Source organism: Carassius auratus, chromosome 1 (genome assembly GCF_003368295.1).
Source record: "Carassius auratus strain Wakin chromosome 1, ASM336829v1, whole genome shotgun sequence".
NCBI lineage: Eukaryota > Metazoa > Chordata > Actinopteri > Cypriniformes > Cyprinidae > Carassius > Carassius auratus.
The window spans coordinates 13,013,673-13,028,735 of record NC_039243.1 but is presented as its reverse complement, the minus strand read 5'-3'; the positions used below and the strand labels follow the sequence as shown (position 1 = coordinate 13,028,735).

At 37.3% G+C, this 15,063-nt stretch overlaps 2 protein-coding genes and 1 non-coding gene across 8 annotated transcripts in view; all 3 read right to left on the bottom strand.

The window, feature by feature from the left end:
• The window catches only part of LOC113069365 (SH3 and PX domain-containing protein 2A-like), a 78,953-nt gene extending 75,373 nt beyond the window's left edge, over positions 1 to 3,580 (bottom strand). For 2 of the 5 annotated variants that reach the window (XM_026242434.1, XM_026242731.1), the window contains exon 1: positions 2,661 to 3,580. In XM_026242434.1, coding sequence (XP_026098219.1) covers positions 2,661 to 2,732 — 72 coding nt within the window. In that variant the 5' untranslated portion in view covers positions 2,733 to 3,580. The remainder of the gene's footprint in view (positions 1 to 2,660) is intronic. The other 3 variants (XM_026242583.1, XM_026242519.1, XM_026242656.1) reach the window with 3 other exon arrangements.
• A 3,878-nt stretch (positions 3,581 to 7,458) lies between these two features.
• On the bottom strand, positions 7,459 to 7,530 carry trnae-cuc (transfer RNA glutamic acid (anticodon CUC)). Its single transcript has one exon. It is a non-coding gene; the product is annotated as a tRNA-Glu (tRNA).
• Positions 7,531 to 8,311: 781 nt separating this feature from the next.
• Positions 8,312 to 13,382, bottom strand: LOC113069222 (leucine-rich repeat-containing protein 58-like). Of its 2 annotated transcripts, none has more exons than XM_026242319.1 (4): positions 12,716 to 13,382; positions 11,247 to 11,375; positions 10,874 to 11,151; positions 8,312 to 9,314 (listed from the first exon to the last, which is right to left on the bottom strand). In XM_026242319.1, exons 1-4 carry the CDS (start codon positions 13,168 to 13,170, stop codon positions 9,169 to 9,171), a joined length of 1,008 nt encoding a protein of 335 aa, XP_026098104.1. In that variant the 5' UTR covers positions 13,171 to 13,382; the 3' UTR covers positions 8,312 to 9,168. The 2 variants fall into 2 exon arrangements, with proteins under 2 accessions (XP_026098104.1, XP_026098052.1); XM_026242267.1 differs by having other exon boundaries at positions 9,003 to 9,409; positions 12,716 to 13,376.
• Between the last annotated feature and the right edge of the window lie 1,681 nt (positions 13,383 to 15,063).

Below are 15,063 nucleotides of genomic sequence, written 5' to 3'. Positions count from 1 at the left end.
ATCAGATTAATCACCATTTGTTTCTGTGGATGTTTCCACATATGGAAAATAGCGGCATGAACATTCTTCAAAACTTCTCCTTTAGGGCTGCACTGAAAACAATAAAGTCTAAAACATCTGGAACAACAGGAGGATGAGTAAATAATGAGAAAATGATCATTTTGGGGTGAAAGAAAGAAAGAATCATGGCTTTACTCAATTTTTGTGTTGAATAAAAGTGTTTTAATAGCCCTTACGCAGGGTAAACTCATTTTTCATGTCATGTTGTGGCATGATTGTCTTGTAGTGGCCTATGACAAGGATTTAACAGATGGAAACAACTAAGGAAATGTGTCATATACAAAAGCTGAAAAGGCAGCAGATTGTCTGTGGAGAGCTTCAAGGCAGCTTCATGTAACGTTCACACACACAAACAGATTTCGGACATATGGGGCTCTGTTGGGAACCAGTGCTCGCTAATGAATTGTGTGAGAAAACATATCACACACAAACAGAGTTCCCATGAAGACATAACAGAAGCAATTCTATCTACCTTCAGAGGAGGGTCTCAGTGCTCACTTCCTGTCTGGAAGCATGCAATTTTCCATTGTATGGCCCCCTATTTTTACTTAGTCCAACTTCAAATTCTCAGCTGACTAATGATGACAAACCTGCAGTTCTTTTCCGAAGTGGTTGTGAGTACACTCTCAATCATCCTACCAATGCACATAAAACTTGTCCCAAGTCAGAGTAAAACCCAGTGAGAACCTTGTCTTGTATATGAATGAGTTTTTTCCCCTCTTTGTGTTAATACAGCCAAGCTTCCATTCAAAGAGAGGAAGTTGGACCATTCCTGGGGATTAAAACAAGTGCATGTGGGTTCACATTTCCCCTCCTCCTTTTTCTCTCTCTCTCTATCTCAAAAGGAAACATACCCAGCTGTTTGACAAACATTACTAATGAGACTGAACAACTGCCTTTCTTTTTTTACTCTCTTTCCAGAGTATGTTGAAGGCTGTGGGATATAGGGCCATGCATATTCCAAAGGTTCACTCTCTCGGGAGAAAATGTAGTGAATCTGTGGCAAAGCAAAGGACTCCAGTGCAAGTTATGGGGGAGGATGCTGCACTAATGCTGATCTGAGAACAGTTGTGTTGTTCTCATGGTTAAAAGATCGAGACAGTGGGCCCATGTTAAACAAGCTGTTTAAAAACAAAAAGCCACAACTACTGATGAAAGTCAAGGCTGTTAAAATGTACCATCACTTAAAATGACAGAACTTTTGGTTGACTGGTTAAAAAAATGGGTTTCTGTTTTTAATGACAAAAAAAAGTCTAAATTATGTGTCTGTGTGAAAGTTTTTCTTTTTTTTTTTTTTTTTTTTTGGTATACCACCTTTTTGCTTCAGCATGCACTCAAGCTTGAATAAACTTCACATGTTTATATTGCAGAATTTCAATTTATATCTGGAAATAAACTACGGTTTAGTATTTTGGTGGGGAAAATATGCAAAACTAATAAATGTTTCTGCCTACGATTTAGCACTAGAAATAGTTCACTAATCAATTGGTAACACAAACCATCTGGACTCTTTGAACAGTAGGTCAGATATATTTGCTTTCCTTGAAGCACAAGATGCTCTTTGGATCATTCTCAACATTTATAAATGAATACAAGGGAGGGACATGCAAAACACACAAAGACTCAACTTTTAAAATATATATGCACTTAAATAGTTCTATTAGCTATTTAATTAGTAATGAAAAAGTTGCATTCAATTGGAAAAATCCATTACAGACTGGACTTTTGTGTACATAGCTATAGGGTAAACTCTGGGAAAAAAAAATGGGTCAGGTTTTTATTATATGCCGAAAATTGCCCAGATTCACTCTATATAATTTATGTAGAACTAGACTTTAGGTAATTTATATTATCTTCTAGTACATGCTTTCAAGAAGTGGTAGCATAAATATTTAAAACAAACAGCAGAGTCCATCTTTTGCAGGAAATGCATAAGCTTCTGTTCCAGCCATATATGGGCACTTTTTCAGACCACTAACCCCTGAATCTGTCACTGAAGTTGTGTCCTAAATTGCTAGAAAAGGGGGTGTGACAGAAAGTTTAATAACTAATAACAGATGAACAAAACACGAACACCAGTGATCATTATATTCTTCTCAACATAGTTTTGGATCCTTTCAGCAACATTTCTTTATGTTCATAGAAACAATAAAGCATAATTGTAACCGTTTTCACAAACTATGATCAAGGTGTTTTTATTGTACTGATTATGCAATTGAAATTACCTGCAGACATGTACTAATTTCATTTGCATCTTACACAACAAGTCATAAGAAATCGAAATCTTCTTTAATTAACTCTAATTAACTTGCCAAATAAAGATAATATAATTGAGTAGGCAGGTCATTTTTAATTGTTTTTATTTATGTGTTTTTCCTTAAACGGACCTATGTGGTTTCTATGTGTATTATTCTCCAATTAAAAAAAAACCTCTCTGACTCATCTCGGCTAATGGTTTAAAAAAAAAAGACTTTTTATAGGACAGCGCAGAAGCAGCTCAGAACGCATTTGTTCATTCGTTGCAGAAATGTCAGATGCGTCTTTCTGTATCTCAGCATCAGGTTCGAGAAGGACGCAAGGTGAATAGGTAGCCAACTCACGTAATGTTTGGATGGATTCCTCCTCTTCTGCACATCCACCACTTTTACATCCAAAACTGTCCGAAACTGCATTGTGAGAACAGAGGCTTCGGGAGCACGGCTAGTAATCAGACAGCCACAGAATGAAATGTACAGTCACGAAGACGTGTGCACGAATAAAATCGATGTCCCTCTTCTCAATGAAAGCAAACGAGTGTTGCCCCCCGGCCCGTGCGTTTATCCCCCCTTGACGTAATGTAGAAATGAAGATCGAGTAATAAATGCTCTTAAACTTATATCCGTCTGCAGGAAACCAACATTCCCGTATCCGTTTCTCTCATAACGCAGAGCGGATTTTCGAACCGCGGCGTTCCAGCTGAATTCGAATCGAGACACGTTCTACAGTGTCATTCTAGAATCCGGATCGGCGCGTCCTTTGTGTGGACTACAGTAGAGTAGCTGAAGTCTGGGGGCTCTTCTTAAATGTGAGCGGCGCGCGTCATAAAGGCCGGGGCGCATTCAACGCGAAGTCCATTCGGCAGGAAACGCGCGCGCGCTGGGATATTTGGGCAATGGGGCTGGGCTTCTTGACAAGGGCTCTCTTGCAGTTTAAGAGCCTCTACAGGGAAGAAGAAGAAAAAATACGAGTGTTGTGTTGATATCGTTGTCCTCCTTCGCAAAAGAGACAATGGCTGGATTTTAAAGACCAGGCAATGTTTGTTTAGTTTGCTTCAGCTTGTTTAAAGGCCAATTGTGAGAGAAGATAATGCAGTAGCGTATCTGGACTAGCCATGTAACACACCAGAAATTAACTGTCATCTGGAAAAAAAAGTTCCATAAATATAAATGTAAAATTTGCATGGTCTATACGCATACAGACAATTTCATAAACGACTGCCTGACGAGAATATCACGGAGAGTGTGAAACGTGATTTTCGCTACTCATATTGTCACCGAGCATAGATACCTGAACGCGCAAAAAGATACAGATGTGCTCATGGACAGTGCGTATGTATCTGCTCACAGTGACCTCCTCAGGCCATTGAGTGTAACTACAGCTTCAAAAGACCCATTCAGCTCACCCATTATAAAACTCCAGGACACTCTTTATCACTGTAAGTGAAATGGAACTAGTTCCATCAAGGTAACAAGAACACGTACAAATATATATATATATATATATATATATATATATATATGTATATATATATATATTAAAAACATAAATAATGGATGAAACTGACTTTAATTATTTAAATGAAACTGGATTCTGTAACTTGTTAACAATATGTCTTCATGATTGTCTTTAACACTTGTATTATATTTTCTTTTTTATAATTAAAACATGATGCTACAAAACAGTGTTGGGTGCTTCTATTGTGCTTATTATTGTCACTATTGCATTCTAATAATGTCAGGTTAACTCCAGCACCACTCGACTCTGATTCTGGCTGCTGGACAATATATGCAGGACATGGCATCCTTTCTCAGCATCTGCCAAAAAAACAACAACAACAACATATGATGAAGGTCCTCTACTCACATATTACAGTATGGGTATATTTTGAAATAATGTTACCTGCATGTACATTATTTCACTAATTATATTTATTATAATATAAAATACAATAAAACTAATAAGTGTACAAAAATACTGATTCAAACTGAAACTATTATGTGAAACAAAAACATCAATTATATAGTTAATTATAGCTAATAATCGAACCTGGCAATGCAGTATCTGAACTATCAGAAACAAGTATTCCAAAGAGTGTAACTAGTATGCAAAACTAGTATCCTCTCCTAAAACATCCTTGATCGCTGTGTGAAGATCTTTGTCTTGCTCTGTTACCTAAAGCAGCCAAGGTAATGAAAATATATTTTAAACTTGTTTTAGTCATTATATGTTGCATAACATTTATGTTGTGATTAAACCATTAAATATAATTTTACAATCCTAGTGGTACAATCCTGAAATGTGTAGAAAGCATGTATAGGAAGCAACTATTAAACATTATCCCTTTAATTTTAACACCACCCTGAGGATATGTTACCCACTGTTTGTATTCGCTAAGAGGTGTCTGTAACCATTGCACATACATTGTAGAGTCAATCCGGGGTCTGCATTTTATGAAGTTTTTGTCCTTCATCTTGGAGAATGCTCAGTGTCTCTTTCAGAAGTTTTCGAATTTGTGTAGCAACTGACGTCCCAGACTGATCCGTCTCCTTCAGACAAAAAAAAAGAAATGCATCATAACGGATGAGTCACCTCAACAATGAATCACATTTGGCTCATGAATCATTCAAAACTACCAATCCAGCCTCCCCAATAAACTTCTAACAAATAAAGAACACTTAAATAAAATGCAAATTCCATGCACATTCTCATTTGACTACTAAGGAAGATATGGGTAGGCTTCTGATTAGTATACTTTCTCCTCAACATATGCTGGTGCCCTTGAATTTCCAGAACAGCAGCATCTCATAAAAGTGCTAAAGACAATCACTCCCTGCTGCCATCAAAGAGCACAACACATCCTCCCTCACCCTGCCCACCAGAAGTTATTCAGCTCTTATATTCTGTTATACTTAAGCCTAAAGTAGTGACATTGAACAAGGACAATTTAATTTGGAAGTGTTGCACATTCATCTTCTGTGTACATAAATGTTGCATATATTAGGTCTATCTATCTATCTATCTGAGTATAATGGATGTCAAAGTGAGGCTCAGTACCTGTTCAGCTGAAGATCTCTGAATCAGTGGATATAACAGGAACTCAACATCATAAGGACGAAACCTGGCCACTTCTTTCTCTAAGAGCAACTTCTTAAGGGTGAGAACTGCCCGAAAAAGAAAAATAGTTGAAATGTGAGAAACCACCTGCTCTGTAAATAAAATATGATTTTAAGTACATTTAATATATATATATATATATATATTCATAAATGGATAAATGTACTTAAATATATATATATATATATATATATATATATATATATATATATATAAAACATTATTAAAAATACCAACTTTTAAACAGAGTACATGCAACTTTACAACTTGAGAAAATCATGCCTTTAATTTTCAACAACCATAAAAATGGAAATATATATATATATATATATATATATATATATATATATATATATATATATATATATATATATATAACTGAATCCATTTGTTTTACAAACAAGCTCAATCTAACTGACTAAATATATGTCTGAGTAGAATCTAAAAACTATTTTCCCTCACAGAAGGAGGTTGCACCCATTTCTGCCTTGCATCACTGGAGGTTTTGACAGTTCCTCGTATACTCAGCAGGTCTCCGATCTCCAGCACAGTGCTCTTCTGTTCAGCCTCCTTTAGTCGTTTGAGTTCATCTTCAATGTTATATTCTCCAGAGGATCTGTTAGGATCTCTGCCTGCATTAACATTAGTGCTGGATTAGCTACTTTTTGTGGATTAATGTCCATTACACATCATATTTTCTAAAACTTCTACAGCTGGATTGCTTTAATTTTAAAGAGAATGTTCTAAAAAAAAAAAAAAAAAAGCTATTTGTTTATTTATTTATGCATACATGCGGATTAAATATTTGCCATTTTCTCTTGATCCTTGATAAATTTTGTTTATATATAATGTGATTTTGAATTAAAACTAATGACAGTTAAAAAGTATGGAGTTTTTAAAGAAAATCAATAATTTTATTCCACAAGTATGCATTAAAGTGACAGTAAATACAATTTAGAATCCAATGTTAGAAAAAATATACAAATATTACGCAGTACATCTTAGTGTATATTCAAGATACATATTTCTGTAATAAATATTTCTCTTTTTAGTGAAAACATAATCAAACATTTCTATCTCTGGAGCTGTGGTGTCTACTTTGATGTTTTGTTCTCATTTTTGCATGGTAGGGCACCCACATTGAGCTTTTTTGGCCTAATTGATGTGCATTCTTGGACTTTTTTTGTTATACTGTCTTCAAGAAACAAATAAATAAACACTTGGTGTTACTAATGTAGCATCATCATTTCCATAACTTACATTTAGTTTGAAACTCCTTGAACACTCCATTTCTCATTTTTCCAACAAAGACAGTTTATGACACCAGTATCCTACTGTCATCCACTGTGTGTTGAAGGAGAACAGACAAGAAATAGTAAGACCAGGTGCAACAAGTGCCCATTTTTGAGGTACAGTCCTGGGTCACTTTATTCCCGAGGCAAGATAACACACAACCAAAGGCAAAAGCTGGAGCCTGATGAACCCACAGAATCTTGTTTGTGTTGACCCACTGTGCACACAGGAAGGAACTAGGCTAAGCTCATGAATATTAATTAGGTAACGGATGCTCAAGAAAGGTGTCACATGAATGTAAATATAGGGGAAATTGTAAATAAATGTAAAACAATATATATAGAAAACATAAAAAATTAAGCAGTAAAATTTGAAATTTGTTAACTTTAACTTTATATGTACTAATTTGTTTGTTTCTTTACTTACATTTTTAAGCATAATTATGTTATTTTCTGAAGAAGAAAAAATTATCTGTACAAAAACTGATTGTGGAGCTCGTATATGTGCAAAAAGTGCACGGGTGACCAGGCGAGGGCGCCACGCATCTAGTGAATGTGAAAGCAAATGTTCTCTACGGAAGAGCTCCAAAGTTTATGACAGGAAGTCACAACCGGTGAGAATGAAGAATCTCTTACAACACAGCGTTTTACCATACAGTCTATGGTTTTTACATAGTTTTCAGAAGTTGGCTAGATCTCGCCTCCAGGACGAGTGTTTTAAAGAAAAGCTTTGTTCCCTGACCGGGAATCGAACCCGGGCCGCGGCGGTGAGAGCGCCGAATCCTAACCACTAGACCACCAGGGAGCGCTGAGCGACGATAATTTCGTCTGTGTCTCATCAGCTTTGTTGAACTCGTTGTCCGAAATACACCCATTCTGGAGTTTACAAAGCACTGGGGCTTGTGAAACGCTTTGCAGTAAGATTAGTTTTGGGTTGCTTTTCATGTTTAGTCTTTACTATCCACAAGAGTCTTGAAACATGGGCTAGAGATCTTCCTTTCTGACAAACTTGCAGGTTTAATATAGCTGTCCCCCAGTCTGGCTAAGCCAGTGGCCAAAACCCCTTTAAAACCAGCTTATAATAAGACCATGGGGGACCTTTGACCTTTTCTGTAACAGCAGGGTGGTTCTAGATATTCACTTTTTCTTATTTCAATGCTCTAAACTCATTTATGCGTTTTTAAATGTCGTGAGTCAGACATGTAAAGCTGAAAGAAGTGCTGACTCATCCAACCTTTGAGATCCCTTTGTAAAACTGTCCCATTATTTCAGAGAGATGGAAATTTTCCTTGTTGTCTCAGAGCAGAGGCGTCCCAATCTGTATCAGGTCACTGTAACATCGTAAACAGTGATAAAAGACTGATATTAGCAGTAAGAGTGATAGCTGCATCTGATCTGATGGGAGAGGAGTGCAAAGAAATTGGCCATAAATGCAGCTGTCAAATATTGATGTGAACTCGCTGACCCAAAACTCTCAGACAAAGTCATCCACATTGTGCAATACTGTTTAAATTATCATCGCTGTATGATCTAGCAGTCAGACAATTACTAGTGCTCACAACACACAAACACACACACATAACAGATAAGTTATCATCAAAGGAGAATGATATCTACGTTTTATTACTATTGAGGTCATTATGAACTCTTTTAGAGACAGTAAACCATTTAATACTGATCTCAAACCAAACTTCTGACAAGGAGACAAAATACAAAAAGTGTCCTTTGGCGTGTAACTATTTACAAGGTTGTCATGAATAACAGCTTTCCATTCATTTTCAAATTGTGCGAAGTAGCAATCATAGTCTATAACCTGACCCTTGGACAGAAAAATTAGGGGAGATTAACAATCAATACAAAGAAGAGCTCAAAGAGTAACTGTTCACGTATTGATCACATTTTCCAGAGGTGCAAAGCGGTCCTTTGTTCTCTGATTGCATGTCAAGCTGACCTACTCAAAATACTGTTTTAGGCAAGATGCAAATGTTTCAGATGCCTAATGAGAAACATTAGTAGGAATCATTAGTAGGTTCTTTTTTTTCTTTTTCTTTTTTACTCACCCTTGTGAGATTTCAAACCAATTAGCTTTTGTTCTCCATGAAACGCAAAAGTTAAATGATCAAAAACAGACAAAAACACCATAAAATAACTATAAAAGTAGTCCATGTGACAATATACAATATCAAATGTCTTTTAAAATCATCCAAAGAAAAGTATTTGTGACATATCTGAAGTAGTGTGACATGACAATGAGAAAATGACAACATTTTTGAGGCAACTATCACTTTAAGTTTGATTTACAGTTTAAATCTACCTGTATTAATCACAGTTAAGCTAAATAGCCAGTATGTTTTTTTTTGTCCAGTCACTAAAACAGTTCTAAAACCCATCTCTTATGGGTCAAAGTGTTTTTAGCATTTAATTGGTCTACAAAAACATGAAATTAAGTATTTAATGGAAATGCTGTGACAGGTAACTGGTCAGTCTGTCCTATCCCAGCAGCACTCTCTGGAGCCTGTCTGCAGGGACGCTGTTCTCCTCCTCTGACTCCGCGTCGCTCTGTGGGTTTGAGCTGCAGGGAGAGGAACACTGCGGGGAACAGAGGTAATGCATGAGCGGCAGGCGGTACTTCCCACAGAAATCCACAAACTTGATGTGCCTCACGCATGAGTCGAAGTAAACACCTAGAGGGCATCATGGGAGAAGTATAGAGAAATGTGAAGAGATGGACAAATATTCAACACATCAAAGACAACAATAAATACCTGCAACTTTGTCAACCTATAAAGTTTTCAGTAAATGTCAACAGCATCAGTCAACAGCAACTATTGCATAATGTTGATTAGCACATAAATTCCCTTTAATTATTAGCAAATAAACTCCTTAAAAAAATTGTAGTACTGAACCCAGTATATTCCTTGAATTAAAGGTTCCGTTTTTTGTGATTTTTTGAAGCTTTGATTGTGTTTACAATGTGCAATATAACATGTGTTCATGTTTCGCGTATAAAAAAAAAAAAACACACAATTCACCTATCTGTATACTGCTGTTTTCACTGTCATAAAAAACGGGCTGATGACTTCCTCATTCTATAAAGTCCCTCCTTCAGAAATACGTAACGAGTTGTGATTGTGCCAGCGGTTCCTGTGTTGTGATTCGACACCAGCTTAGAGCACGCTGCCCTCTTGGAAACGCGATTGGGCTAGTTTTGAGAAGCAAGTGGGCAGGACTTGTTTTGAAAACCTGGCAATCCTGATCTGAACAGACGTACTGGAGATGTACTTATAATCACAGGAGCGTTTTTACTGAAGAGATGTGCATGAAAATCGCATTCGATTTTTTGCACAGCCCTAACATCTAGTTAACAAAGCTAAACAGCGTTGTCCTTTGTGTAATAAGTTACAGAAACTGTTAAACGCACCAACCTAAATAATAAAATACACTTACCGGTTGTGGTCCATAAACAACGCCTTCTCCAGACAAAGAGGGAACTACTCCATCTTTCAAGAATAATATTTGTGCGAATCCGTAATTAAACTGATTGAGATTGAGGAAGCTGTCCTCAGCAAAATGTGCTGCACATAGTTTTAGATGTGGATTATAATTTTCGGGAACCGAATTAAACATAAATTGTAACCATTAATCTCCAAGTACAGCGTCCCTGGGAAGCCCAAACAAAGATGATTGGACTCAGAGATGATAATAACAGCGTTTCAACGACATGGCGACAAACACAAACGCAACTCATCCTCTTCTCCGTCGGAGCACAACAAGGCCACACCCCCTTTGTTGTGTTTTCATGTGGGCAGAGGTTAGTCAAAAACTGTTTTAGTGATGTCATTACTGCAGGAACTAGAGGGATGTAGTCCAAACGGGTCGTTTTTTGTAGGCGAATTCTGTTAAATCAAATATCTCGCTTGGCATTGAACTTTGAGCTTTAGAATTTTACAGATATTATTTATACTCTAACAACAGCATTACACACAAACTAAAATTTAAAACGTGGGATCACGAAGAACGGGACCTTTAATGCATGATGCTGTCTAAAGCAAGGTTATCCTCACAGGATATATACAGCATTATCTTTTACATTTCTCATAAAAATGTCACTTTTTCACAGATTATACAGCCTTATTGTCCTCGCCTACCTGCACACTTTGGGTTGGGACATTTGCTAGCCAAGTTTAAATAATGGTTCAGATTGGACGGTAGGTCACACGAGCTGAACGGAAGGTTCTGGGACTTGATGGTGCGTCCTGCCAACTCCGTCAAGGATGGAGGGTCGTAGGTCATATCCTTGATGAAGCGCACAACAAGAGGGTTTCCACGCAGACTGAGCTCCTGCAAATGGACGAGGCTGAGGATCTCACGAGGGAGGAAAGTCAGCAGGTTGTTGTGGAGACTGAGAGAGAGCAGGGAGTGTAGTCTGCAAGGACAGAAATCAGATCATAGCATTAAAATAAACCCAGCCACTTTGACTTTACAGTATACAATAAGAACATAAGAACCAAAAGATCTCACTTGTTGAGCTGGGGCGGTATGCTTTGGATGCGATTGTCACATAGAACCAGATATCTCAGACTGGTGAGGTTAGCAACCTCAGGTGGGATGAAGGAGATGAGGTTCCCTCCCAAATACAGCAACTCCAGACTGTAGCATCACATAACAGAGGTCAAAAGCTGAAGAACCATGACTTTAAAATCAAGTTTTGTAGATTTTAGTTTGTGTTAGCTTTGAGGCTAGCTATATGCTAGCATACTCCTACAAGTTAACAAAACAAACTTTTAGCAGATCTGACACCTGGAAAATTGCACAAAATACTCATCTAGCGATAAGGCCATGTATAAAAGTGTGTTAGATAAAAACGTTGAATGAGAATGTCCCTAATTATAAATGTGTGGATATTAAAGGTGTGGTAAGAATTTTTTCAAAAACGCTTAAAACAAACTTGTAGCCAATCAGCAGTAAGAGGCGTGTCTACTCATGATGTGGAGGAGAGAGTGCTCAGGAGCTGAAATTAGCGGAGCTGAACGATGACAGAAAGATAGAGATGGCAGATTAAAATATATATATATAGAAAGTGAAAATTTAGGATTAGCTTTCCAGTGCTAGAGAGAATTCAAGGGATGGAAGACCTGCGATCGTATGCCAAGGTTTCTTTGTTTCTTCTTGATAGGAGAGTATTGTTGGTTTTGCTTTGTTTCACATAACTAATATATGCTGGCCTTTGCTTGAATATGCTTGAGTGTCATAATTGTTGCCTGGGTTGCACATGTATCTGTGTGGGGCAGAGCTATCAAAATAGACACTTTTGGGGTAGGGGCGTGTTTGTTTTGGTGATTTGAAATATCAGCATTGGCTACCAGAAATCACTTACCCCACCTTTAAAATGGGAAAAGCTAAAGCAGAATTACTTTAAGCATAAATAAATAAATGATAAATCATACAATTAGGATAAAAACACACCATAAGGTTGGGTTCAAAGTTCATCTACTGTAAATAGAGGATTTAGCAATGCAATGCTGAAACAGGAAAATCTAATTTTAACTTTGTAGGTTTGAATGAAATTAGAGATCATTAACTTAAGAGTAAACAGACTGTTATGTCATGTTTATTTATTTGTCTGAGAGTACTTAACCAGTTCTTTCCTTCTATTGGTTAGTATTTTACCCAAAAGCCCCACCAACCAACCCCAGGGCATGGAATGCATTCAGTTACTGTCCACTTTTGTAACACTGATCCGGGTCATATGCAAATTTGTACTAGGCTCTTAACAGTCCTTAAGAGATACAGTATATGGTCTAAAGCAGTTTATCTTAATAAACTAAATCTTAATATATTTTACATTTATTGTTATTATTATTAATGTATTTATAATAATTTAACAGAATAATCAGATTTTTTTATTTTTATTTTATTATTATTATTTCGTAGTTTAGGTCGTCGTATTAAGTGACAGTTCATATCTGGACAAAGAAGCATACTCAAACCTGGTCAGTTTCTCTATTTCTGCCGGGATAGTCTTCAGTCTGTTTCCTCCAAGTGACAGGGACTGTAGTGTGGTCATTTTGAGAAACTGCACGGGAATCTCCCCAAACCTGTTCCCACTCAGATTCAGAGTCTCCACCTGCATGCGTTCAAACTCTTTAGGGAACGAGGACTCGTCCAGAAGATTGTTCTTTGCTACAAACGTCTTCAGGTTTGTTAGGCGCATAATGTCCTCTGGCATGACTGTGAGTGCATTGTTGCTGATGTCCAGATATTCCAGGTTAGACAGGAAACAAACAGAAGGTGGAAGAAGCAATAAACGATTAAAAGTGAGATGCAGCTGCTGGATTTGTTGTCTTTTACTGTCCGTGAGATGATCCAAGATCAAGTCGTCCAGCTGCAGACGCGATAAATGTAAAACAGCACACTTGTCGTCCATGCTTGGGAAATGAGCCATATGGACTATTTAGCAAAGCAAAATAATAAAACAGAAATGCAATTAATCAGAGTATCACACTTTTTAACGGGGCAACGATCTAAAAAGTTTTCACTTCGGAGGTTTAGTCTTGAATTATAATCCATACACATTTATTATATATATCCCCTTTGCCTTAAGTGACGGGACTGTGCGAAGTGCACGCGCCTGACAGAAGACTTTTTATCTGTACTGGAGTGCACGCAAGCGTCACGCCTCCTGCATTGGTTGGTCATCCAGGGACTAAACGTGATGTAAGTTTGTTACGTCTCATTTGTGTTTTATGCGAGTATGCACGTATGGTTTTGGTGCCTGTTTTACGTGAAAACTGTTTACATTCTGGAGGTCTACTTGTTTTTATGAAAGATTACTAATTGATAGTGATAAACCATGAATCTACTCTTCACTCGTAGATAGATAAAATGTATTTGATATGAAGTACTCTTTTTATCGACATGAGCTAGGGCTTCTACTTAAGCCATAACATTTTGTTTAGTTATAAAACTACATGTAATCATATTTTACACTACAACATAATCTTACCATAAATGCAGTAAGTACTTAGCAATTTTCACTTAAGTCTATGGTTTTGATTAATGGCAATATATACCATAAACGTTACATTCGTTTTACATCTTGTTTTTGGAAACATTGGACCCAAAGCCTGTATATGTTTTAATGATGCCTTGTCTGCATTATTCCTTATGTTTTTGTATTGTTTTATATGTATGTATATACTGTATTTTGTTGTCTCTATGGACTTATGTGTCTTGAATAAAAAAGTTGATTGATTCAGACATGCCCATTTGGCTGCTGTGATGCATGATTAAACTTGGCCCAGGTTTTCTTTTAATTTAATATTATTGCTTTATAGTTTTATTAATTGATTTCCAATGAAGGTTAATACACAACAGAGAGTATTTATAAATAGCTATAGTATTTCCTTACTTAAAGGGGGGGTGAAATGCTCGTTTTCACTCAATATCATGTTAATCTTGAGTACCTATAGAGTAGCACTGCATCCTTCATAACTCCAAAAAGTATTTAGTTTTATTATATTCATAAGAGAAAGATAGTCTGTACCGATTTTTCCCGGAAAAACACGAGCGCCTGGAGGCGTGACGTGTGGGCGGGGCTAAAGAATCACGAGCGCAGGTGGCGTTGAGAGCCTTTGGAAGCTGTGACAGCTGTGAAGGCTGAAACTGAACGAGAGCAGCAGCAGCAGCAAGGACTCGCTCTGAGCGGGGCTCGAACCCGGGTCTCCGATGGGAGGCGGATGCACTAACAAGGAGGCAGAGATATTTTAAGCAGTTTTACTCACCGCATGCGGTTCCAACACACGATCGTGACCCTTTTTCGTTGGGATTGCATCATCCTTAAGAAATAAACCATACGCAATTCCGTTGTCAAACTGGGCCTTGTGAACAAGCATCTTCGAAATGCTGGGAACAAACAAAAACACTTGCACAACTCCGTTGATGCTCTGTAAAAATAAACTCCATCCACTGGTCCCTTAATGTTGTTTTTTCTTTGGTAATCTGTGCAGGGTTGTCTTGCCCTGGCAACCAAAAACACACTTCTTTTGTGACATTTCGCGACGCTCTCTCTCTGATCAGTGAATGTCTCTGCTCTGCTATACAGGAGCGCGCGCTCTTCCGGCAAACGTGCCCTCATGACCCATATAAGGAAATTCCGCTCCATCTAACGTCACACAGAGCAATACTCGAAAAAAAAACTTTCCGAAACTTGTGACAAACCAGAAGGAGTATTTTTGGAACAGAAATACTCCTTCAAACGTACAACTTAATTTTTGAAACTTTGTCCATGTTTAGCATGGGAATCCAACTTTTTAACAGTGTAAAAAACTCAGTATGC